General features: G+C 38.5%; 1 protein-coding gene across 10 annotated transcripts in view; it reads left to right on the top strand.

The window, feature by feature from the left end:
* The window catches only part of KMT2C (lysine methyltransferase 2C), a 305,698-nt gene that overhangs the window by 106,997 nt on the left and 171,859 nt on the right, over positions 1–26,842 (top strand). For all 10 annotated transcript variants that reach the window (XM_030933367.1, XM_030933361.1, XM_030933358.1 and 7 more), the window contains 3 exons: positions 10,263–10,463; positions 13,633–13,781; positions 15,513–15,622. In XM_030933367.1, the coding sequence (XP_030789227.1) occupies positions 10,263–10,463; positions 13,633–13,781; positions 15,513–15,622 (460 nt within the window). The remainder of the gene's footprint in view (positions 1–10,262; positions 10,464–13,632; positions 13,782–15,512; positions 15,623–26,842) is intronic.

The following is a 26,842-nucleotide window of genomic DNA, read 5'->3' as shown; positions in this document are numbered from 1 at the left end:
AAATTTTACAAGCTGATTTTAATTTATATGAATATGCAAAAGACAGGATAAACCAAAGGACCCATGAAGAAGAGGAAGGATTGCTTTACTTGATACTAAGACTTTTCATAACATGCTAGTAAATTAAGTCAGTGCTGTATTACCACAGAAATAGACAAATAGACCAGTGGATCAGAATAGGGAACCCAGATACAGATACATGAGTAATATGAATAAGTTATTTATAACAAAGGGGCATCACAAATTAATGAGGAAGGAAGTCTCTCAACAGTTGTGTGAGAAAAATTATATATACTTAAAAAAAAGAAGAAAGTAGACCTAATTTATTCATGTCAACTCCAGTTATAGACATATGTGAGAAGCAAATTAGTAAAAGAAGTTAATGTAGAAGAATTTCTTCATTGCTTTGGGGGTAAGGAAAGACTTTTAAAAAACAAATGGAAAGCACTAATTATAGAAAAGGGTTGATTGGCCAGGCATAGTGGCTCATGCCTGTAATCCTAGCACTTTGGGAGGTTGAGGCAGGAGGATTGCTTGAGCCTAGGAGTTCGAGACCAGTCTGGAACATGGCAAAACCCCATCTCTACACAAAATACAAAGATTAGTAGGACATGGTGGTGCTACTCAGGAGGCTGAGGTGGGAGGATCGCTTGAGTCCAGGAGGTCGAGGCTACAGTGAGCTGTGATCCTGCCACTGCACTTCGGCCTGGGTGACAGAGTGAGACTCTGTCTCAAAAAAAAGAAAACACACATGAAAAGAGGCCGGGTGCGGTGGGTTACATGCTGTAATCCCAGCCCTTTGGGAGGTTAAGGCAGGTGAATCCCTGAGGTCAGGAGTTCGAGACCAGCCTGGCCAACATGGTGAAACCCCATCTCTACTAAAAATACAAAAATTAGCTGGGCGTGGTGGCAGGTGCCTGTAATCCCAACTACTTCGGAGTCTGAGGCAGGAGAATTGCTTGAACCTGGGAGGTGGACGTTGCAGTGAGCCAAGATGGCGCCACTGCACTCCAGCCTGGGCGATGAGAGAAACCGCGTCTCAAAAACAAAAACAAAAACAAAAAAAAAAAGAAAAGGATTGATTCATACCACTATACTTAAATTTAAAACTTTTGATGAAATATACCAAAACAAGAGTAAAAAGATAAATGACAGAAAAGGGAAAAATATTTCTAAAGCATACATCTGACAAAGAACTTATGTCCATATGTATTTAAAAATGAAGCAGAACAATTCAATAAGAAAAAACCACTTCTGTAGAAGATAGTAAGCATTACTTGATTACTTGCAATAAACATTACTTGATTATGACATTTTTTTTAAACATGCTGTTGGATTTTAGTTAGCTAATATTTATCTTCCTAAGCAATATGAATTTTTGTAATATTGTAATGTCCTAGTTTTGGAGACAAAATTGCACTAGCCTTGCACGTGAGGCACCTTTCAGTTTTCTTATATTTTCCGGAACAATATCTATAAGATAGGTATTGACTCCATGAAAGTTTGAAGTAACTGTCATAAAATTACGTGGGTCTGTGGGGTTTCTTACAGAAAGAGAAGTCACTATCAGTTCAATTCAAAGATGTTTTTTTCTTTGAATATGTATTCCCTAAATTTGCTCCCCACTTCCAAATTTTTTTAATTCAGCTATCTGTTTCATCTTGCACCAGTTTTCTCATGTTATATTTTTCTCAGAACGTATACATTTTATCTAAAATGATTCATGATACATTTATTATTTTTTAATGTTATTTTTGATTGGCAAATCCTAATTGTGCATTTATGAGTACAGTATGATGTTTCAATTCGTGAATGTAGAGTGGAATGAATCAAGTAAATTAACAGATCCATTACCTTGATTACCTCTCATTTGTTATGGTGGGGCATTTGACATTTACTCTTAGGTTGGTGCACAAGTGATTGCGATTTTTGCCATTACTTTTAATGGCAGAACTGCAATTACTTTTGTACCAAACTAATAGTTATTTTAAAATATAGGTCACCCTGCTATGCATTATGTCTCAAAACCTGTTCTTCCTGTCTCCACCTTCATATCCTTTGCACCAAACTAATAGTTGTTTTAAAATATAGATCACCTTGCTCTGCAGTATGTCTCAAAACCTATTCCTCCTATCTCAACCTTTGTGTCCTTTGACCAACAACTTACCATTTCTTTCTTCCCGCCTTACCTTCTCTGAGTGTCTGGTTACCATGACTCTACTACTAGTTCTATTAGTTCAACTTTTTTAGATTCTGCGTATAAGTGAGATCATGCAGTATTTGTCTTTCTGTGCCTGGCTTATTTCACTTAGCATGATATTCTCTAGATTCTTCTGAGTTGTTGCAAATGACAGGTCCCTCCCGCTTCTCTCTCTCTCTCTCTCTCTCTCTCTCTCTCTCTCTCTCTCTCTCTCTCTCTCTCTCTCTCTCCCTCTCCCTCTCTCCCCCCCTCCCTCCCTCCCCCCTCCCCCGCCTTCTTTCCCTCTCTCTCCCCTCTCCCCCTCTCCCTCCCTCTTTCCTTAATCCCTCCCCTCGCCTCTTCTCTTCCCTCCCCTTCTCCTCCCCTCCCTGCCTCCCTTCCCCCCTCTTTTTCTACCCCCCTTCCCTCCCTCTCTTTTTTCCTTCCCTCCCTGCCTCCCTTCTTTCCTCCCTCCCTCCCTCCCTCCCTCCCTCCCTTCCTTCCTTCCTTCCTTCCTCTCTCTCTTTTTCTTTGACAGGGTGTCACTCTGTCACCCAGGCTGGAGTACAGTGCCGTGATCACAACTCACTGCATCTCAACTTCCTGGGCTCAAGCAAGCCTCCCACCACAGCCTCCTGGGACTACAGGTGTGCGCTCACCACACCAGGCTAATTTTTTAAATTTTATGTAGAGATGGAGTCTTACTATGTTGCCCAGGCTGGTTTTGAATATCTGGGCATGAGCAGTCCTCCAGCCTTGGCCTCCCGAAGTGCTTTGATTATAGGCATGAGCCACCATCCTCCCGCTTTTCAAGGCTGAATAGTATTCCGTTGTTTATAGATACCACATTGTCTTTATCCATCTATTGATGGACACTTAGGTTGCTTCCATGGCTGGCTATTATAAGTAATGCTGTAGTACGCGTGGGCATGCAGGTACCCTTTTGACATTTATTTCAGTTCCTTTGGATATATACCCAGAAGTGTGATTACTAGATTATATGGTAATTCTATTTTTAGTTTTTTGAGAAAACTTTTTACCATTTTCCATAATGGCTGTACTAATTGACACCCCCACAACAATGTACAGGACTTCCATTTTTTCTGTATCCTTGGTAATACTTACCTTTCCTCTTTTTATTAATAGCCACTTGAACAGGTGGTAGGTGATACATCATTGTTGTTTTAATTTTCATTTCCCTAATAAGTAGTGATACTGAGCATTTTCTCGTGTACCTGTTGGCCATTTGTATGTGTTCTTTTGAGAAATGTCTGTTCAGCTCCTTTGCCCATTTTTTAATCAGGTTGTTTTCTTGCTGTTTAGTTGGGTTCCATATATAATTTGGATACTGAATATTTTCTCCCATTCCGTGGGTTGTCTCTTTACTTTGTTAATATTTTCATTTGCCATAAAGAGCTTTGTAGTTTAGCCATCCCATTTGTCTATTACTGCTTTTGTTGCCTATACTTTCAGGGTCATATCCAAAAAGTTATTGCCCACATGGAACTTTCTCCCTATGTTTTATTCTAGTAGTTTTATAGTTTGACATCTTAAACTTAAGACTTTATTTTGAATTGATTTTTGTGTGTTATGTGAGACAAGGGTATGATATTATTCTTGTGCATATGGACATACAGTTTTCTCAGCGCCATTTATTGAGGAGTCAGTTCTTTACCCATTGTGTTTTCTTGGCATCTTTGTTATAAATCAACCGAGTGTAAATGCGTGAGTTCATTCCTGTTCCATTGGTCGATGTGTCTTGTTGTTTTTTGAGCCAGGGTAGTGTCTGTGCCCAGGCAGGAGTGCGCTGGTGTGATCTTGGCTCTCTGCACCCTCTGCCTTCTGAGTGAAGCCATCCACCCACCTGAGCCTCCTGAGTACCTGGGACTATAGGCGTTCACTATCACCCCTGGCTTGTTTTTTATTTTTAGTAGAAATGGGATTTCACCATGTTGCCCAGGCTGATTTCAAACTCCTGGGCTCAAGCAGTCTGCCTGCCTTAGCCTACACAAGGGCTGGGATTACAAGTGTGAACCACCATGCCTGTCCAGATGTGTTTTTTTTTTTTAAATGCCAGTACCATACTATTTTGGTTACAATCATTTTGTAATGTTTTGAAATCAGACAGTGTGATGTGTCCATCATTGTTCTTTTTGCTCAAGGTGGTTTCGGCTATTTGATGTCTTCTGTGCTTCCATATGAATTTAAGGATAATTATTTCTGTGAAAATTGACATTGGAATTTTGATAGATACTGCATTGAATCTGTAGATCACTTTGGGTAGTATGGACAGCTAGTTTCACAGTATTAATTCTTCCAGTTCATGAACATAGGATATCTTTCCATTTCTTTGTGTTTTCTTAAATTTCTTTTGTGAGTTTTATAGTTTTCAGTATACAGGTCTTTTACCTCCCTGGTTGAAATTACACCTAAGTATTTAATTTTTTTGTTGCTATTATAAATGGGATTGTATTAATTTTCTTTTAGGATCGTTTGCTATTAGTATATAGAAATGCTGCTGATTTTTGTGTATTTACTTTATATTCTGCTACTTTATCAAATTTGTTTATTAGTTCTAACAGTGTTTTGGTGGAGTCTTTAGGGTTTTGCATATATAAGATCATGCCATCAGCAAATAAAGACAGTTTCACTTCTTCCTTTCATGCTGGGATCCCTTATATCTTTCTCTTGATCATATTGCTCTTGCTAGGACTTACAATAATATATTGAAATTTTTATATTCAGTATTTTATATTTTATATCAATTTTATATTGTTTTTCATTATGATTTTATTTCAGATATTGGGATTTCCATTTTAAGTGAAAGATTCTTAAACAAAATCTTTTCTAGTTTCCAAATATTTGGAATTTTTTTTCTTGAAAGGGAGTCTTGCTCTGTTGCCCAGGCTATGCAGTGGTGTGATCTTGGTTCACTGGAACCACTGCCTCCTAGGTTCAAGCAGTTCTCCTGCCTCAGCCTCCCGAGTAGCTGGGACTACAGGCATGCGCCACCACACCCAGCTAAGTTTTGTATTTTTAGTAGAGATGGTGTTTCGCCATGTTGGTCAGGCTGGTCTCAAACTCCTGACCTCAGGTGATCCACCTGCCTCAGCTTCCCAAAGTGTCAGAATTACAGTCATGAGCCACTGCACCTGGCTGGAAAATTTTAAGTTATCCATTTATTATCCATTTTTAGTTTTACTGCATTATTGTCAGAGAATGTTGCCTGCATGATATTGGTCACTTGCTATGTATCATGTACTCTTTTATGGCCTACTATGTAATCCACTCTGGAAATATTTTAATATACTTGAAAAGAATGTGAACTTTTAGTTGTAGATAGAACTGAATATAGTATCTCAAACTAATTTATTATGCTCAGGTAATTAAATAATGAACAGTAAAGATGTTCAATACTTAATTTTTATCAGTTTGATATAGTATTTTCTGAGAAAAATAATTAAAATCGTCCACTGTTATTGATCTTTTTTTTTTTAATCTTCGAGTTTTGTTAGTACAGGTTGAGTATCTCTTATCCAAAATGCTTGGGATAGGCCGGGTGCAGTGGGTTCATACCTGTAACTCCAGCACTTTAGGTGGCCAAGGCAGGTGGATCACCTGAGGCCAGGCGTTTGAGACCAGCCTGGCCACCATGGCAAAACTCCGTCTCTACTAAAAATACAAAAATTAGTTAGATGTTATGGTGTGTGCCTGTAGTCCCTGCTACTTGGGAGGCTGAGGCAGGAGAATTGCTTGAATCCAGGAGGTGGAGGTTACAGTGAACCTAGACTGTACCATTGCACTCCAGCCTGGACGACAGAGTGAGACTCCATCTAAAAAAAAAAAAAACCGAAAACAAAATGGGACCAGATGTGTTTTGGATTTTGGATTTTTTTGGATTTTGGAATATTTGCACATACATAGTAAGTTATTTTGGGGATGGGAGACATTTATAAATATGAAATTCGTTTATGTTTCGTATATGCCTTATACACATAGCCTGAAGGTAATTTTATAGAATATTTAAGTAATTTTATGCTTGAAACAGAGTTTATTAAGTACTTAGGTATGAAATTTTCTACTTGTGATACAATGTTGGTGCTTAAAAAGTTTTGAATTTTGGAGCAGTTCAGATTTTGTATTTTCAGATTAAAGATGCTTAACCATCTCTTTCAGATTAGAGATTCGTTTTGAGGCCTGTTGGTCTGAGTATATAGTTATGATGGATATCTATTATACTGCTATTGATAATTTTGTTAGTGTATAATATCGTTTTCATCTCTAATGCTGTGTTTTCTTTTTGACTTAACTTTCATTTTGTCTGATACAATTATTGCCACTCAAACTTCCTTTTGGTTTATGTTTGCCTGGTATCTTTTTACGTCCTTTCCCATCAACATTTTTGTCCTTGTTTTATGTGTCTCTTGTGTTTATACTTCCAACAGATTTTGCACCTATTTTTTTTAAATTTTTTTTTGAGACAGTCTTGCTCTGTCACCCAGGCTGGAGGGCAGTGGCGTGATCTCGGCTCACTGCAACCTCCACCTCCCTGGTTCAAGCAATTCCCCTTCCTCAGCCTCCCGAGTAGCTGGGATTACAGGTGTGCACCACCATGCCTGGCTAAGTTTTTTGTATTTGCACCCAGCCGCAACCAATTTTTAAATCTAATTTTAATCTGTTCTCAAAAATGGTCTTTGAATTGGTGATTTTTGCCTTTTAATTGGTGGTTATGGTTTACATTATTGTAATGGCTAGTAAGATTTTGTATGCTATTTTAGAAAATGTTTTCAGTTGCTGTATACATGTGTTGTCTTTCTTTCTTTCTTTTTCTTTTGAGATGGAGTCTTGCTCTCTCATCTAGGCTGGAGTGCCGTGGCGCGATTCTCAGCTCACTGCAGCCTCTTTCATCTAGGCTGGAGTGCCGTGGCGCGATTCTCAGTTCACTGCAGCCTCTTTCATCTAGGCTGGAGTGCCGTGGCGCGATTCTCAGCTCACTGCAACCTCTGCCTCCTGGGTTCAAGGGATTCTCCTGCCTCAGCCTCCCGAGTAGCTTGGATTATGGGCGCCTGCCACCACACCCGACTAATTTTTATATTTTTGGTAGAGATGGGATTTCACCGTGTTGGCCAGGCTGGTCTTCAACTCCTGACCTGTGATCCGCCCATCTCAGCCTCCCAAAGTGCTGGGATTACAGATGTGAGCCACTCTGCCTGGCCTCTTTTTTTTTTTTTTTAAATTTTTTTTTAAATTTTATTTATTTATTTTTTTTGAGACGGAGTCTTGCTCTGTCACCCGGACTGGAGTGCAGTGGCCGGATCTCAGCTCACTGCAAGCTCCGCCTCTCGGGTTTACGCCATTCTCCTGCCTCAGCCTCCCGAGTAGCTGGGACCACAGGCGCCGCCACCTCGCCCGGCTAGTTTTTGTATTTTTTTAGTAGAGACGGGGTTTCACCGTGTTAGCCAGGATGGTCTCGATCTCCTGACCTTGTGATCCGCCCGTCTCGGCCTCCCAAAGTGCTGGGATTACAGGCTTGAACCACCGCGCCCGGCCTTTTTTTTAAAATAAATACAGACAAGGTCTCACTATGCTGCCCAGGCTGGTCTCAAAATCCTGGGGTCAAGCAGTCCTCCTGCCTTGACCTCCCAAAGCACTGGGGTTACAGTGTGAGCCACTGTTCCTGGCTGAGTTGCTGTATATATGTTTTTCTTTCTTGGTTGTGTGTGAGCACCTAATGAGGTACATGGAGAGGAGCCTTTGTGTGGGTTAGAATTCCCCTGTCTGTGGTCACAGGTGTTAACATAGTCTCACTGTGTTTCACACTTGGCTTCTAGCAATTTCTTAAAAACTACTGAATTCTTATTACCCTGCTTGTGGTATTCAGTGGCCTCTTCCTGAGAGGTGCTTTTGTCTCATTTCTTTATGGAAGTGTCTTTCATCTGATGGTGAGTTGGTTGCCCTGTGATTTCTGCCCTCTGATGGGCTTCAGAAAAGTGAATTTGCAGATTCTCTGGTTGGGTTATGTTGTGTGGTTGGGCACAATGTTGTTTGCAGCTTTCTACAGCCAGACCAAAAGCTAGAAATTTCCTTTGACCTTGTATTAAAAAAAGTCAACAATAAATTACCCTGAGGTATTTGACCTCCCTTACTTCATACAACCTTTTCTAATTCTTTAATAATTTAAGTACTTCTCTAAAAGTATTTTCATTTTGGATCTGTTGTGTGGCAAAATTTCTGATGTCTTCTAAGCCAGAGAGTAATTTTATTATACCTTCATATTTAAGCGATAGTTTTGAATATAAAATTGAAGGCTAAGGTATTTTTCTGCAATAACTTTAAAATGTTGTTCCATTTTCTAATCGGGGCTGTTAACAATCAATGTTGATAAGGCGAATGTCAACCTGATTGTTGCTTCTCGTGTAGTGTTTCTAGGGGAAGAAACAAACCAGAAATGGGATATGGTGAAATAAATGTAAGCTTAATAGTCAGTGAAAATTACAAATAAGAGTATAGTAAGATACTGGCAAAGCATATGGTGGTGGTCTCTTTTTGGCAAGAGGAAATTTTCGTTTTCAACTTGACTTGATTTTTTTTTTTGAAATTAGACTACATTTAATTTGTGCATATGTGTATGCCTCAGTACCAGCAGACAACATAATTTATCGTGAACTTGAAATAGGTAATTTATTAGAAAAACAAAAGCTAATTTTGATAAAAGTAATTAGTTGAGAGTCCAATATGAACTAAAGCTAAGTTTTAAAAAATCACCTCAAAAGGCTATTGGTTAGTTCTATCACCTGGTAATGCAAGATATGTAAGATCATGGGGTAAATACCGTAGAGGTAACTTTAATGCCCAGAAGCAGGATTTGGGTATAGCAGCAGTAAATATCTTGTGAAGTGTAAATATAATCAAGAGGAAGCAGACCTTTTAATTTCATTCTTTCTAAGATCTCTTAGTAAGTGTATATTCCATTACGTATATTGTTTGTTGTCTCTTAACTTTTAAATGTTTTCTCTTTTTTTAAATTAATAGACTTAGAGCAGTTTTAGGTTTACACAAAAATTGAGCTAATTCTCCCACCTCCACCCCCGGCAGTTTCCCTCATGATTAGTATTGCGTGCTGTGTTACAGTTGATAAACCAATATAGATACATTATTTTTAACTACAGTCCATAGTTTACATTAGGGCTCAGTATCTGTCATTATATTATCATATAAAATGGTTTCACTGGCCTAAAACAATCCCCTTTGCTCCTAATCCCTTTCTTCCCTCCTATTCAGCTCTTCTGCTTCCCCAAAAATCTCCTACCACTCAACCCAGGAACTATTTAAGTTTATATTTTTATATCTCCCCATGTGTATGCATGTGTGTGGTATATATATATCATGCATAATGAACGTTCCATCAAGTGGTTAAATAAAACTGTCACCATATGTTTTACAGAGCTGTCATGCAGTTGGGTGGCTACTAAACTCTACCTTCTTTCCCATTTTTAGCTTGCATTTTTTTTTTTTTTTCCCTGAGACAGTCTTGCTCTGTCACCCAGGCTAGAGTGCAGTGGTTCGATCTCAGCTTACTGCAACCTCCGCCTCCCGAATGCAAGCTTTAGCCATCCGAGTAACTGGAATTACAGGGGTATGCCAGCACACCGAGCTAATTTTTGTATTTTTAGTGGAGATGGGATTTCACCACGTTGGGCAGGCTGGTCTCGAACTTTGGCCTCCCGGAGTGCTGGGATTACAGGCATGAGCCACTGTGCCTGGCCCTCATCTTTAGCTTTCTCTTACTTGGATTTTTTCCTAGTCAAATATGAAAGAAAATAACTTTTCTAAGTACTAACTAGAATTTTTTGGATTTGATATGTGTACTACTTTTAAAAATGCTATGGAAAAGTAGAATTCCAAATTTATTAAACTTAATTGTTCTTATGGGTAATCACTGAATAGACTGTAGAGAATAGATTGAAAAGCTTAGCTTGCACTTTAGACATAATTTAAAAGCACAAGTATCTATGGTTGTCACTTAAAGTAGTTGAATAAAGCTACTTTTCTTCTTCTCTGACTTACATTTCATTTTTACTAGTGAACAGCTCTGCGCTTTTTGTTACTGTGGGGAAAAAAGTTCCTTAGGACAAGGAGACTTAAAACAGTTCAGAGTAACGCCTGGATTTGTCTTGCCATGGAGAAACCAACCTTCTAACAAGAAGGACATTGATGACAACAGCAATGGAACCTATGAGAAAATACAAAACTCAGCACCACGAAAACAAAGAGGACAGAGAAAGTAAGCAGTTTTGAATTTAAATTGTTGGAATAGATTAAGACTGCATATAATTTATTTCCATTGTAATGTTTATAAATTTTCAGATGAGGTTGTTCTTGTTGAACAGTGTCTCATGTTTTCCCCGTTTATGGGATACTCTGACTCACCGTTAACCCAATTAATCCAACAGACTGTCCTTTTCACAAATTTTTCTTCTTATTTTTAAGAACGTTTATCTTAATTGTATATGAAATCGATGTGATCACAAAACTAAACTTTTGGAAGAAAACTTCAAAGAACATAACACAAGCTGAGAGGGAGGGAGTTCATGGAATTTGTAAATGGAAAGAAGATATTAATAAAACAGATCAATGAAGTCCTTCTTTTGTTTCTCTAAATAAGCTTTTAATTGTAAGAATCTAACAATACAATAGCAAATTCAGAATTGTTTTTCACTACTCATGTCTTTTGTGTCATTCATTCATTGATCCATTTAATTAATTTAATTTATATATATGTTTATGTGCTTCAGAAAATGTTGCACTGTCCTATACATTCTTCCCTCCCTCTCTCCCTCCCCTGCCTTCCTTCCCAGAAGATGCTTTTTTCTTTTTTAAGGGTTTTTTTTTGTAATTATATATGTATGTCTGTATTCATGGGCACATTGTAATTACCTGAAGCTCTTGTCTAATATATTTTAAAATATTTTGTACAGTTGTGTTTAAAGACCATATTAATACGGAGACTTGGCTGTGCTGGTTAAGGGAGTAGAAGTTTTTGTAGTTGATGAGAATGTGTAAAAATTAATTTAGCTTGCAAAGCTAACAGACTCTGCCTCTTGAGGGTGATGATGTAATCACTCAAGTGCTTATCTGGCTTATATCCAAATTTAAGCACTAAATCATTGTTGTGTTGTACTTACTTGATTGGCTCCTTGTTTTGAACTGCTGCCAATGCCTTGAAGACCTAAAGTAGGAAATGAAACAAAAAAAGAGGGAGGATCTTTTAAAAGAATTTAAGGTGCAACAGTTTAAGGAAGCTTAGAAGTACTATATTTGGAGAGTTGTGATGCTTTGGAGGCTGTAGCCTTATCTTTAGTTATCAATAGAGTACATGCATCTTAATAAAACAATCAGAAGGCCAGCAAACTTAGTAGTATTAGCAAACTTAATGGACTGAATCAGGCTGTATCTTATATCCTCATGTTCTGCCTTAAATAATGGCAATTATATAAAATCCTGTCTTGAGAAATAGGTTTCATTTCCTTGTTTTAAAAGTGAAATTAATTTTTAGTGAAAAATTCTTATGAGCTCAGATAATAATATAAAAGCCTTTGTTAAATGAAAATCTTTATATATACTTAGTGCTTACCAACTTAATAAGTAATGATAACATGCCAGTTAATGAAGTACACTTAAAAATTTGGCATCATTTAAGGGTAGGCGATTAATTTAGCTTGGTAATGATTTCAAATATTTACAAAATGTATGTTACTAATGAAGTTTAAATAGCGAATTTAAAAAACAGTTTCACAAAGGAGGTTTTGAAAATGTCTTTCCTCTCATTTTCACTATCTAAAAAAATCAAGATTTTTTTTTTCAAACTCTTTTTTTGTTTTATAACTTAGAATTTTGTGGGGTATGCATTTCAGCTGATTCCTCTTGATATCTCTTTCTAAGCTGGGCTGCTGTCATCCTTAGTGTTGACATTGATATCTTACTGATATGGTATATACATACAAACCAGTCTCAAAACTCAAAGGTTTAATTTGATTAAGCTGCTGGTTAGGACCTGATTCTTAATAAATTAGTCATTTTCTTGGTTTTTTTACACCCCTTTCCCTCATCAAATACTAGTGCAAAACAGTATGTTAAAACAACACTTAGTGATTATAGAAGAACTGTTTTTTTTTTCTCCGACTAAAATAACAATGATTTGTAATGGAGAATATATTTGTAGGAATAGAGATTATACTTATAGGAAAGAATTTGTTCTCATTTTACTGTGGGCATTTATTAAAATGAGAATTTAAAGTTAGCATAGCATGCTAAACCTTTTTTAAAAAAGTCTATGCATTTCTAATGCTGAACATAAAAACATTACTGGTTATTTTTATATGGTTTGATATTTAAATGTACTTATTGAAATATGTTAATACTTTTTTTCTTTCAATGATTCCAGGTATAAAAATGTTTAGTACCCTGGTCATTGTGCTGATTTTCTCTTAATAGGAATCATGATAAATATCCAGCATACAGAAGTGCAGTGAGTTATGATCTATATTCAATAGTGATTTAATCCAGAATTATGACCAGGTTAAATACTATGGTATTAGGAGAAGATTTAAGTTTTAGTGGTAGTCATCTGATTTCCCATATTTAATATTAAGTACAATAGCCATTTTTATTTATTTAATGGTCTTAAATAATACCTAAAGTGTTAGAGCTTGAAAGCCTGAAATCTCCCATACGTTGTTTACTTTATTCAATGTTCTTTGTTTAGACTATAGTTTTTGCTGTTATACTATCTTCCTTATTCTACATGCCTTTGGTAGCTATTTTCTTTTTTGCTTTTTACTTTCAATTTGTGATATACAGTCTTGATTGAGAGTACTTGCAACGTCATGCCACAGACCAGCTGTTGAGATTTGTTGACGGGATCATAAGAAAGCTACAGCTGATACATTCCATTCCTCCTGCCTCTGTTTTCACACTCTGTAGTGGGTTTTCATTTTCCCTGGAAAATATCCTTTCTTTACATAGTTAACTGCCACCTCTGTTGTGGCAGTCCTCAGTCAAGATACAGCAAACTAAACATTTCTGATTTGATCAAGTTTTGTTTTGTAAGCCTTTAAGTAAAGCCAAAGGAAATACTCATGTGTTAAATGCAATTCCTGACTAGGATATGAGAATCAGTTTTAAAAACATTATATTATGGAATGGAAAAACAAATCTAGTACTTCCCTATGGGTTTGGAGACTCTTTTTCTTAGTTGTTACTTATATAATATGGCAACCCAGTTTAATATTATACCATGGATAATACTAACAGATGAATTCTAAAAGTTGGTTTATGACAGTTAATGCCTGATAAATTAAAATTGATTTGGCAGTACATTGCATTTGAACAGTTAAAAATGAAACAATTTTCTGCTTGTTTTCACTTTCACAGCTATTTTATTTTATTTTCAGAGAACGATCTCCTCAGCAGAATATAGTATCTTGTGTAAGTGTAAGCACCCAGACAGCTTCAGATGATCAGGCTGGTAAACTGTGGGATGAACTCAGTCTGGTTGGGCTTCCAGATGCCATTGATGTCCAAGCCTTATTTGATTCTACAGGTATGGGCATGTTTTCAATAATAACTGCCTCTTAATTCTGGAAGCATTTTAATTTTAATGCATTATTAACGTCCTCAATAATAAATACCTTTCGTCTAGAAATAATTAGAATCATACTATAAGAAATAATTATTAAATATGCCTGGTTAGGTAAAAGAAATTGTCTAATAAGGTTTATCTAATTTGTTTAAAATCTGTACAATATCACCACCAGACTGGATGCTTTTTAAAATATACTTGTATTTATTCTTGTGTAGATAGCAGTGCCATGGAGATCTGACAATTGAGGAAAGAGAAAATTTTAAAGGGGAAAATTTTAAAGTGAGAACTTGGGGAATGTGGCATTGTGAGTCTGTTCTATTTGGGCATGAATGAAAATAGGTCTTAGGCGGGTAGATTATCTTATTATGACAGTATTATAACTCAGAACTCATGATATGGTGCTATTGGAATTTAAAGTACATCTCATTTTATAGTTGAACTGCAGATTGACTGATAGTGGTTCAAATGTTATGTGGTGGATAATTTGAAGGCTGAAGTGTTAATAATCATTGATATGTGCTCTCACTGTGGGATGAGGGAAGTAGAGGTATATGTGCAGTTTATTTTCTATACATATCCTTTGTATATCACTGTAACAAAGTACTAAATGATGTTTTGTTTGTTTTAAAGATACCAGAAACATACCAAATACATATATAATATTTAAATAAAATGACTAAAAACTAATTTTGTTTGTTGAAGAAATAATCACTAATTCAGTGATTCTTCAACCAGATGAGCATCATAATAACCAGACGGCTTGTTAAAACACAGATTGCTGGCAGGGAACGGTGGCTCACAGCTGTAATCCCAGCACTTTGGCAGGCTGAGGAAGGTGGATTGCTTGAACTCAGGAGTTGAAGACCAGCCTGGGCAACATCGCGAAACCCTCTCTCTACAAAAAATGAAAAAATTCGCTGGGTCTGGAGGCATGTGCCTGTAGTCCTGGCTATTTGGCAAGGCTGAGGCAGGAGGATTGCTTGAGCCCTGGAGGTTGAGGCTGCAGTGAGCTGTGTTCATGCCACTGAACTTCAGCCTGGGTGACAAAGTGAGACCCTGTCTCAAAACCAAAACCAAAACAAAAACAAAAACAAAAACAAACAAAAAAAACCAAACACAGATTGCTGGGCTTCACTGCAAGAGTTTTTGATTCAGTAGATCTCAGTTGTGAGCTGCGCATCTGCATTTTTTTGGTTTTAATTTTGAGATGGAGTCTTGCTCTGTTGCACAGGCTGGAGTGCAGTGGCGTGATCTCAGCTCACTGCAACCTCTGTCCCCTGGGTTCAAGTGATTCTCATGCCTCAGCCTCCTGAATAGCTGGGATTACAGGCATGCGCCACCACGCCCAGCTAATTTGTAGAGATGGGGTTTTGCCATGTTAGCCAGGCTGGTTTCAAGTTCCCCCCCTCAAGAGATCCACCAGCTTTGGCCTCCCAAAGTGCTGAGATTATAGGAGCGAGCCACTGTGCCCAGACAGATTCTGTATTTCTGAGAAGTTCGCAGGTTGATATTGATATTGACACTCAGTGGTTGGTCCACATTTTTAGGAGGGCCACTTTACTGGTATCACAAATATAGGATGCCATTGTATATTTACATATTAGAGTTGATTTTGAAGTTTCATGTCTTTATTAGCTTTAATATTTTTAATGTTTGCTCATTTGCTCCTTTTCGTTTTTCCCATTTTAGGCACTTGTTGGGCTCATCACCGTTGTGTGGAGTGGTCACTAGGAGTATGCCAGACGGAAGAACCATTGTTAGTGAACGTGGACAAAGCTGTTGTCTCAGGGAGCACAGAAGTAAGTAGACAAAGCAAATATTTAAATCATAGTTTTATAACATTCACTTTAATCAGAAGTTCACTTGAAAGAATTATTAAATGATTGCTGTAGTGTAAAAGCTCTCAAAATAGGAAATTATTAATTTTTATTAAGAGTAATTTTAGGCTGGGTATGGTGGCTCACACCTGTAATCCTAGCACTTTGGGAGGCCGAGGCGGGTGGATCACTTGAGGTCAGGAGTTCAAGACGAGCCTGGCCAACATGGTAAAACCCCTTCTTTACCAAGAATACAAAAATTAGCTGGGCATGGTAGCAGTGGCCCGTAATCCCAGCTACTTGGGATGCTGAGGCAGGAGAATTGCTTGAACCTGGGAGGGGGAGGTTGCAGGTAGCCGAGATCGCGCCATTGCACTCCGGCCTGGGTGACAGAGCGAGACGCTGTTTAAAAAAAAAAAAAAAAGTTATTTCATGCAAAAATTAGCCGAGCATGCTGGTGCACATGTGTAGTCCCAGCAACTTGGGGTGCTGAGGTGGGAGGATTGCTTGAGTCCAGTAGATTGAGGTTGCAGTGAGCCATGATTGCACCACTGCACTCCAGCCTGGGTGCTGGAGTGAGACCCTGCCTTAAAAAAAAAAAAAAAAATAATAATAATTTGTGTAAGCCGTTGGAGTGTAGTATGTTATTCAGTGAACTTGAATCTTTTAAAATAAGTAGTTTACATTTAAATTAGAAATGAAAATTTTAGAAATGAAAAATTTGAACTAGGCTTATAATTCATGTGGTTACTTTTTAAGACAAAACTATTTGATAATGATTTAAAATGAGAGAAAAGATTTGAAAAGATTTGAAGGTCAGTAGTCCATAATGTGGACTACCTTTGTTTGATATTTTAAAAAGTGATTAAAGATTTTTTTTAGTCCAGTTAGCAGTTCAGTTCATCTTCATTGCATTGTATCAAATATGTGCATAGTATTCCATTTTTCTGAGCTTTTCCTGTGATTTTCATGTAATTTTGAAACAATATATATTTTGAAACAAATACAAATTCAATAGCTACCTCCCATTTATAAAGACAACAAACTCTATGAAGTAATACTGCTTTGCTGTCTACAAATTTCTTTTCTTTTTCTTTTTTCTTAAAATGTAGAGATGGAGTCTCACCATGTTGCCCAGGCTGGTCTCAAACTCCTGGGCCCAAGGGATCCTCTCTTCTCTCCTTGGCCTCCTGAAGTGCTAGGATTTTAGATGTGAGCCACTGTGCCTGGCCTTCCCTTTTTTTTTTTGGGAGAGGAGTTTTGTTCTATTGCCCAGGCTGGAGTGCAGTGGCATGATCTCAGCTCACTGCAACCTCTGCTTCCCTGGTTCAAGCGTTTCTGCTGCCTCAGCCTCCTGAGTAGATGGGATTATAGGCTTGTGCCACCAACCTGGCTGATTTTTGTATATTTAGTAGAGATGGGGTTTCATCACATTGGCCAGGCTGATCTCGAACTCCTGACCTCAGGTGATCTGCCCGCCTCGGCTTCCTGACGTGCTGGGATTACAGGTGTAAGCCACTGCGCCCGGCACCTTTGATTTTTAACGGTTTTTTTGGGAGAAGTGAGACAGCCCTTCCAGTGAAATACTAAAACTGGAAATTTTGACCTTAGAAACTATATGGGCTTTAATAGATAGAACATAGGCAAAGCTTTCAAAAGTATAGTTGAGACAAGGACTTAGATTCAAGTAATAGTTCAATCTTTAGAACATTAGCTTTCCTCGGATTATCAAAACGACCTGATTTACATAGATGAGTAACCATCACCTCAAGAGTAGTGAAGTCAGAGTGCTTGTTTTGGAAATTTTACATTAAAGTGTATATGTCATCAAATTTTGAACAGTTTAATGCATAATAGTATTTTCCCCAGCCTGAGCATTCTTAGAGGCTGGATTAAGACAATGATATTTCAGTGAAAACCATCTCTTTTATGAATTACTTCACAAAAGTAATTTTTATTTTGGGCTATTTTGTGACAGTAAAAATATTACAGGGAAGGTAACAAAGGCTAAATGAGCTTTTTGGTGGTGGATTGGAAATAGAGGAATCAATATAAACTCATAGTGTTTGATACTTAGTACAGAAATGTACGTGTATGTATTTGAGTTTGTATGTATACATATATTTCCTACCTCTGTTTGCTGGGAAGGTAGTTAAAAGAAAACTTGCCTCACTCTGTCCCTTTTGGACAGAAGTTACCATTTTTGTTCTTACTGATTAATAATTAAATTGTATTTAGAGATGAAGACTGTATCCTACCACTAGCAGAGGAATTACAACAAGGCCTCAGGAGACATTGCATCCCTTCTGACTTTGTTTAGGCATTGGTATTTGGTGAGCCTAAGCAAGTTAAATGCAGATTGAGTACTTGGAGTAGGTAGACCATGTGGGGATTAGAAGGAACCTAGTGGTAACTCTCTCAAACCTTTACTTCTCCACTAGATTCAATCACTCAAAACTCACAGGAGTGTCAGTTTTGTATTGCCATTTGTACTGTTTTTTGTTTGTTTTGTCCTTCAATTCCCCTCCCCTCCCCTCCCCTCCCCTCCCCTCCCCTCCCCTCCCCTCCCCTCCCCTCCCCTCCCCTCCCCTCCCCTCCCCTCCTCTCCTCTCCCCTCCCCTCCTCTCCCCTCCCCTCCTCTCCCCTCCCCTCTCCTCCCCTCTCCCCTCCCACATTTCCTGCCTTCCTCTCTCCCTCCCTCCCTCTCTTCCTCTGCTTTCCTTCCTTCTCTTTCCTTCCTTTCTTCCTCTCCTTTCCTTCCTTCCTTCCTCCCTCTTCTTTCCTTCCTTCCTTCCTCTTCTTTCCGCCCTTATTTCCAGGGTCTCACCCTGTTGTCCAGGCTGGAGAGCAGTGGCGTGATCACAGCTCATTGGCAACCTTGGCCTCCCAGGCTCAAACGATCCTTCCCCCAGCCTCCCGAATAGCTGGGACCACAGGCATGCACCACCTTGCCTAGCTAGTTTTTAAATTTTTTGTAGAGACTAGGTTCTGCTGTGTTGTCCAGGCTAGTCTCCATCTCCTGAGCTCAAGCAGTCCTCCCACCTTATCCTCCGGAAGTGCTGGGATTGCAGGCGTGTGCCACCACGCCTGGCTTTTGTTCATTATTCTTCATTATCAAATAGACACAAGATGGACCGGTTAGTTAGAACTTTGTCTCAAGAAAGGAAGACTTGTCTCACTGGCACAAATTCAAACATAAAACAACACATTTGTTGACAAGACTGTGGGGAAACGTACTCTCATTCTTTGCTGCTGCAGATGCAAATTGGTACACATCTTTTGGAGGGAAATTTGGTGATACCTAACAAACTATGTATGCATTTACCTCTCAATTATTCTAGGAATCTATCCTGAATATGCCTCTAACAATACAAATTATGTATTATTAAATGTTGTTATAGTATTATTTAATTTGTGAAATATTGGAAACAAACTAAATGCCCACACAGAGGAGAATGGTTGAATAAGCTGTTACATCCATACATCCATATAATGGAGTGCCATGCAGATAAATCAGAAACTAGAGATTGGTTACCTATAGGGAGTGGGAGGGAGAAGAAGGGAATGGAAATCTGTGTAGCATGGATGAAATGTGAGTGGCACTTCTCAGAGTATATTTGTTAGTATAACTCTAATTCTTAGAACCGTAGGATTATTTTACATGCTTCTATGCAGTTGCCACAACTAGGATGTGGGGTACCAACTAAGCAATTACCACCAACCCAGATGCAGGAGAACCCAAAAAGGAATAGTAAAATTCACATAGAAGTGGATAGGGAAGGAAAGAACTCACCTAAGTAACTGTAGAAAATGGTGTCTTGAGACAAAAAGAACTGTATGGTCATGGTCATGCTGTAGTGTTAAAATGAGATCAGAAATATGAATATAAACTCATGGTTTTTAATATTTACACAGACATACAGAAATATAGATGTGTACATATGTATGAGTTAATTTGAATATGTATATTTCCTGCTTCTATCCCCTGAGAGGGCATAGAACCGGCACACCCCAGTAGCATTGAGAATGCCTAGTGCTTAGATCTTGGTCTCTAACCATTGTTCTTCAATGAAAGGAACCAGGGCTCCTTGAGAAGTAGTTCCTTACAGGACTGGTGCAGAGAAAATACAAGGTAAGCCTAGATCATCTTGTGGTGCCAGAAAGTAACGAAGTGCTTAAAAAGATGAAAACCTGTTCAAAGCATGGCAACCAACCTGAAGGAGCTCCTAAGAACTGGACCAATTTTAGCAACCACAAAAATAATGATAATACTGCATTTTCATCCATAGAATAAGTACACGAGTCCATACTGATATAAATAAATATAGATTGTCCAGTCATGTCACTGCTGTACTTAAAACACTCTTTTTCAGTGACTTACCAATTTATTCTGAGAAAAAAAAAAACAGATTCTGTACTAACCTGTAAGGCTCTACATGATCCTTGCCATGCCTCACATCTACTTCTCAGACTTCTTTCACTATAACTGTTCATTTACTTCCTTAAGCCACACTGACCTCGTTGGTCTTACTCAAGTACGCAGACGCAGGTCCACCTCAGGGCCTTTCATAATGCATGAGTTGTCCCCTCATATCCTTTATGTATTTATTCAAGCGTGACTTTACAGTGAGGCCTTTGCTAGGCTTGCTGTCAAAGATTCCAAATGCTTTCTCTTCCCGTAATATCTGCTTTTTTTGTCTTCTTTTTTGTACTTATCACCTCTGACAGAGTGTATACTCACTTAATAATCTTACTTATTGTTCATCTCCCTCTCGCTAGTATAGTAGTGCTATTTGGATAGGGTTTTTTCTGTTTTGGTTATTCCTCAGTAAAAATTTGTAGACTAATTAATAGCAGTGAAGATCATTCATGGAATCATTCATAGGCAGCAAATAAGTTTGAAGTACCCAAAAGTGTTACTGGAGGTTATCAATGTGGCTAATTACATGAAAGTTTATATACTTAATCTCTAAATAGAGCAAATCTTTACAGTTCTACAGAAATGATTGGGAAGGAGGAGCCAAGGAAAATTTCTGCTATCACAAAAGTTTCCCTAGGGACGATATAGCTATTGAACTTAGAAGACATTTATATTTTGCCAAAAGGTAGATGTTCTAAATTTGCTGACCTTTGCTAGGTGCGGTGGCTCCCACCTGTAATTCTAGCACGTTGGCAGGCCAAGATGGGAGGATTTCTTGAGCCCAGGAGTTTGAGACCAGCCTGGACAACATAGTGAGATTTCGTCTCTATTAAAATAAAAAATAAAAAATTAAATTTGCTGATCTTTCTTATGTTGACATGTAGCTGAGTATATTCTGATACCTAGCTCTGTTTTCAAAGAAAACAAACACTTAACCTGCCCCTTCAAGATAAAGTTGACATTTCAACATTGAGAATGCAGTGACTTTTCAAAGAAACATGTCCTGGGGGGTTGAACATTTCGAAAACAGATGTTTTGAACTATTTATATTGATATTTTATTGTCAGAAATAGTGAAGGTTGTAAAAACAAAACAGAAAACTCATGTTTGTCATCTTAAAAAACTTGAACATGGAATTTTCTGATTTGTTTAAAATATTCTAAAGCGCTCTGGTTTGTTTTAAGCCCATTTATTAAAAATTCAGTATTTTTATTAGGGTGAAATTTTATTTGCTTAAATTTTGACAGTTTCAGTTGAGATTCAAAAATGATTGTGGAAATCATGTACTACTTCTAATTAGATTATTTTACTTTCAGGGAGAACCTGTTTTTTAAAACCTATGAGAGCCATAGAAACTAGATATTGAAATAAACCCAAGTTAGAATTAGGCTTTTTAATGTAAGAAAATGGAAAGGAATGAGATACTATAAAGCTCAGATGAGGGGTTGCAGTACTTCGTAAATTTTTTGATTTTGCACATCTTTTAATAAGAAATGTTTGAGTATGCAGCTTTAATATACATTCTCAGTGGAATATGTATGTCTTCTGGTTTTTTTTTTTTTTGGAGACATAGTCTCCCTCTGTCTCCTAGGCTGGAGTGCAGTGGTGCAGTATCAGTTCACTGCAACCTCTGCCTCCTGGGCCCAAGTGATCCTCCCACCCTCAGCCTCCCAAGTAGCTGAGATCATAGGCATGCACCACCACGCCTGGCTTAATTTTTGTGTTTTTAGTAAAGACAGCGTTTTGCCATGTTGGCCAGGCTGGTCTTGAACTCCTGGCCTGAAGTGATCCGCCTGCCCTGGCCTCCCCAAGTGCTGGGATTATAGGCATGAGCCACCGTACGCAGCCATACACATCTCCTTTATGTAACTTAACAACATTGGCAACATTTGTTTGTGTGAGTTTTTTGTTCTGTCTCCATTTGTGTATGTGAGTCTTTTTCTATGGATTTTTCCCACCATGGCTGTAAGCACCATGAGCGTGAGGAAAATAGTTGTTTTGCTTTATCATATTTTCTCTGGTGCCTAGCAAAGTACCTGGAACACAAGAGAGTCACTAATGGGATAAATACATGCATTAATGGGTTTTGTCAATGAAGGGCAAAATTTAGTGCATTAGCTTGAATGAGGAGGTAGGTCCTACTGGCCTCTATTGGGTAGAGGTCAGGGCTGCCACTAAACATTCTACAATATACAGGACAGCCTCCAACACCAAAAACTACACAGCTTAAAATATCGATAGTGCTGAGGTTGAAAAATCCTGGTTTAACAATATTATTCCTGTGTTAATATATTTAAAATAATTTCCTCAGTTGTTACATGGCATTTTTATCAAGCAATTTTGTTTTTTTCTGAAATATACCTCAGATTGTTTTTAGTTTTTCCAGGGGAAATTTTATTCATCTTTTACTAGAGAAAAGAATATGGCAAACAACGAATCTGTGTTTCAGAAAGGCTAACGGTGTTTTTCTTTTAATTTCCCTTTTAAAGCTCTCGGGGTGCTACCAACATCTTGGAAATATGGATAATTTGAGTATTACTGAGGGAATAGTTTCATTCTACATTCTACAAATGTTTAATCATTTTATTTATCTAAAGCTCGTTTCTTGGCCAGGCGCGGTGGCTCATGCCTGTAATCCCAGCACTTTGGGAGGCTGAGGCGGGTGGATCACCTCAGGTCAGGAGTTCGAGACCAGCCTAGCCAACATGGCAAAAGCCTGTCTCTACTAAAAAAATATAAAAATTAACTAGATGTGGTGGTGCACACCTGTAATCCCAGCTACTTAGGAGGCTGAGGCAGGAGAATTGCTTGAACCCAGGAGGTGGCACTGCACTCCATCCTGGGCAACAAAGCAGGACTCCTTCTCTAAATCAATCAATCCATCCATCCATCCATCAATCAATCAATCAATCTCCTTTCTCTTGTATTCCCAGTACTGCCCCCCAAAAGGAAGTAGTCCATAAACCCCCAACATGTATTTCTGTTTTCTTAACTAGTTCTGAATAAAATGTTCAGTGTTGGCTGGGCACGGTGGCTCATGTCTGTAATCCTAGCGCTTTGGGAGGCTTAGGCGAGCGGATCACTTGAGGTCAGGAGTTTGAAACCAGCCTGGCCAATGTGGTGAAACCCTATCTCTACTAAAAATACAAAAATTAGCTTGCTGTGGTGGCGTGCACCTGCAATCCCAGCTACTCGAGAGGCTGAGGCAGGAGAATCTCTTGAATCCTGGAGGCAGAGGTTGCAGTGAGCTGAGATCATTATATTGCACTCCGGCCTAAGACTCTGTCTCCAAAAAAAAAAGTTTTACTCTTAAAACAAGACATTAAAAAAGTACTTCTGTTGTCTCCCCTCTTAGAATTGGTAATCTCTTCCTTCTCCACACTGATACCCTGCTGTACTTCTATATTGAAATTTCATTGTATTTTGTGCCAGATGTCTTTGTGTAAAACCAACTTAGTTCTGTGAGAAGAATTGTATGTTTTTAATATTTTTGTTCTTTTTGTAGACTGCAGAAACAAAAATAGCTTTCCTATAGTAAGGTGGCAATTTACATTAAGAATGTAGATAAGCAAATTTAAACTTCTAAATGTAATTTGTCTAAAAAAATGGAAGAACAATATATAGTAAAAGTCTCTCCTCCAACCAATGGAAAGCACTTTTATGTAAGATCTTTTAAGTGACTGACTTGGATCTTTACGTAAGGTAATTTGCTATATGTATTTTATAAATAGTGTTATCTAATACTGTTTTATTTTCTATAGAATCCTAGTGTTTTTCCATGTAAATTAAAAAAAAAAATTCTTAAAGTATGTATCCCTCGTTTTCCCCTATAGTTGTTTGTTTTTACTTCTGTTTTTAAGAGATAGCATCTCAGTTGTCTAAGCTGAGTTTAGTAATATGATCATGACTTACTGCAACCTCGACTTCTTAGGCTCAAGCAGTCCTCCTGCCTCAGCCTCTGGAGTAGCTGGGACCACAAATGCATGCCACCACACCTGGCTAACTTTTCTTTTCTTTTTTGTGTTTTTGAGACAGAGTCTCACACTGTCACCAGACCGGAATGCAGTGGCGTGATCTTGGCTCACTGCAACCTCTGCCTCCTGGGTTCAAGTGATTCTCCTGCCTCAGCCTTCCAAGTAGCTGGGATTACAGGTGCCCGCCACCACATTCAGCTAATTTTTTGTATTTTTTTAGTAGAGATGGGGTTTCAACATGTTGTCCAGGCTGGTCTCGAACTCCTGACCTTGTGATTTGCCCACTTTGGTCTCCCACAGTGGTGGGATAACAGGCGTGAGCCACCACTCTCGGCCAATCTTTCTTTCCTCTCCCTCTCCCTCTCCCTCTCCCTCTCCCTCTCCCTCTCCCTCTCCCTCTCCCTCTCCCTCTCCCTCTCCCTCTCCCTCCCCTCCCCTCCCCTCGCCTCCCCTCGCCTCCCCTCCCCTCGCCTCCCCTCCCCTCCCCTCCCCTCTCCTCCTTTCTTTCATTCTTTCTTTCATTCTTTCTTTCATTCTTTCGTTCGTTCGTTCGACCGGGTCTTGCTCTGTTGTCCAGGTTGCTCTCAATTCCTGGGCCTAAGCAGTTCTCCCACCTGCGCCTGCCAAAGTGCTAGTATTATAGGTGTGAGCCACTGCGCCCAGCCCTTTATAGTTTTTTGTCTTTATTTTGAGATGGAGTTTCGCTCTGTCACCAGGCTGGAGTGCAGTGGCACGATATCGGCTCACTGCAACCTCCACCTCCCTGGTTCAAGTGATTCTCCTGCCTCAGCCTCCTGGAAGTAGCTGGGATTACAGGCATGTATAAAGAGAGTGTTAACGATACTTTTGACTGCAAGTAGTGGAAAAATTTTGTGTTTAACTCTGAAATAGGCTTTGCTTGATATTAATATTTCCATTCTAGCTTTCTCTTAACTAGTGTAAGCATGGCGTATATTATTCCATCCTTTTATTTTAACCTGTTTGCATCTTTGTATTTCACTTGTGTTTCTTGAAGGCAATAGTTTTATTTCTCTGATAAAAACATATAAGAAGACAATCACATTAAATGTACATGGTCTAAAAATCTCTGCTTTTTAATTGGGGGTATTTAGACCATGTACATTTAATGTGACTGTCTTCTTACATGTTTTCTATTTGTCTACATCTGTTCCTTGCATCATTTTCCTTGCATCCCCCACCTGCCAAGATGGGGTCTTGCTTTGTCACCCAAGCTGGAGTGCAGTGGTGTCATCATATCTTACTGCAGCTTTGACCTCCTAGGCTCAAGTGGTCTACCTCAGCCTCCCAATAGCAGGGACCACAGTTGTGCACCACCACACCCAGCTACTTTATTTTTTTATGTATGGAGTCTCACTGTGTTGCCCAGACTGGTCTCAAACTCCTGAGCTCAAGTGAGTCTCCTGCCTTGACCTCCCAAAGTGCTGGGATTACAGGTGTGAGCCGTTGCATCTGGCCTTCTTGCATTCTTTTACTTTTTTTTTTTTTTTTTGAGATGGAGTCTTGCTCTGTTGCCAGGCTGAAGTGCAGTGGCGCTATCTCGGCTCGCTGCAATCTCTGCCTCCTGGATTCAAGCGATTCTCCTGCTTCAGTCTCTGGAGTATCTGGGATTACAGGCACCGCACCCCACCACACCCAGCTAATTTTTGTATTTTTAGTAGAGGCGGGGTTTCACCATATTGGCCAAGATGGTCTCGATCTCCTGACCTTGTGATCTGCTTACCTTGGCCTCCCAAAGTGCTGGGATTACAGGCTTGAACTACCCTGCCCAGCCTCCATTATTTATTATGATTCCAATTTGCCTCTTTTTATTACTTTCACCTATTTTTTAAAATTATTTTTGTGGTTGCTTTAAGATTTGTAGTGTACATTTCCAGAGGTCTACCTTCAGGTAATATTGTACACTTCATCAATAATAAAACCATTCCTTCATTTACTTTCTTTTCCTCCCTCCTGCACTTTGTGCTATTGCTGCCATGCATTTGACTTTTACATATGTTATAAACTCTAATTTTTTGCTGTTTATTAAACATATATCTGTTAGAGATTTAAATAATAAAAAATTTAAAAGATGTTTGCTCATATAGTTACCACTTTGGTGCTCTTTATTCTTTGTATTGATCCAGATTTTCATATGACATCATTTTCTTCCTGGAGAATATCCTTTAAGATTTCTTGCAGTGAAGGTCTCCTGTTGATGAATTATTTCATTATTTATGTTTCAGGCGTGCCTTTATTTCATCTTCATTTTTGAAAGATATTTTTGCCAGGCATAGAATTCTAGTTGACTTTTTTTCTTCTGGAACTTAAGAGATGTGCCACTGTCTTCTCACTTGCATTGTTTCTCATAAGAAATCTGATGTTGTTCTTATCTTTGTTCTTCTATAGGTAACATGTCTTTTTATATGGCTGCTATTAGTAATGTTTCCCTGATTTCGAACAGTTTGATTATGTTATCCCTTAGTCTAATTTTCTTCATGTTTCTTGTGCTTGGGGTTTGCTGAGTTTTTTGGATCTTTGAGTTAATAGTTCTTGTTATGGCTAGAAAGTTTTCAGCAGTTATTTCTTCAAGTATTTTTTTCTCTTCCTCTTTTCTCTCCTTTGGGGACTCCAATTACTTGGATATTAGGCCATTTGAAGCTGACTGCTCACTGATGCTTTTTAAAAATCATTTTTTAAGATTTTTTTTTTCTTTTTGTACTTTAGCTGGTGTCTGTTCTTATATCATCAAGTTTGCTAATCTTTTCTTCTGCAATTTCTAATCTGCATTAGTTCATCCAATGTAATTTT

This window comes from Rhinopithecus roxellana, chromosome 6 (assembly GCF_007565055.1).
Source record: "Rhinopithecus roxellana isolate Shanxi Qingling chromosome 6, ASM756505v1, whole genome shotgun sequence".
Taxonomy (NCBI): Eukaryota; Metazoa; Chordata; class Mammalia; order Primates; family Cercopithecidae; genus Rhinopithecus; species Rhinopithecus roxellana.
The sequence above is the reverse complement of the archived record's forward strand: the minus strand, read 5'-3'. Positions and strand labels throughout refer to the sequence as shown.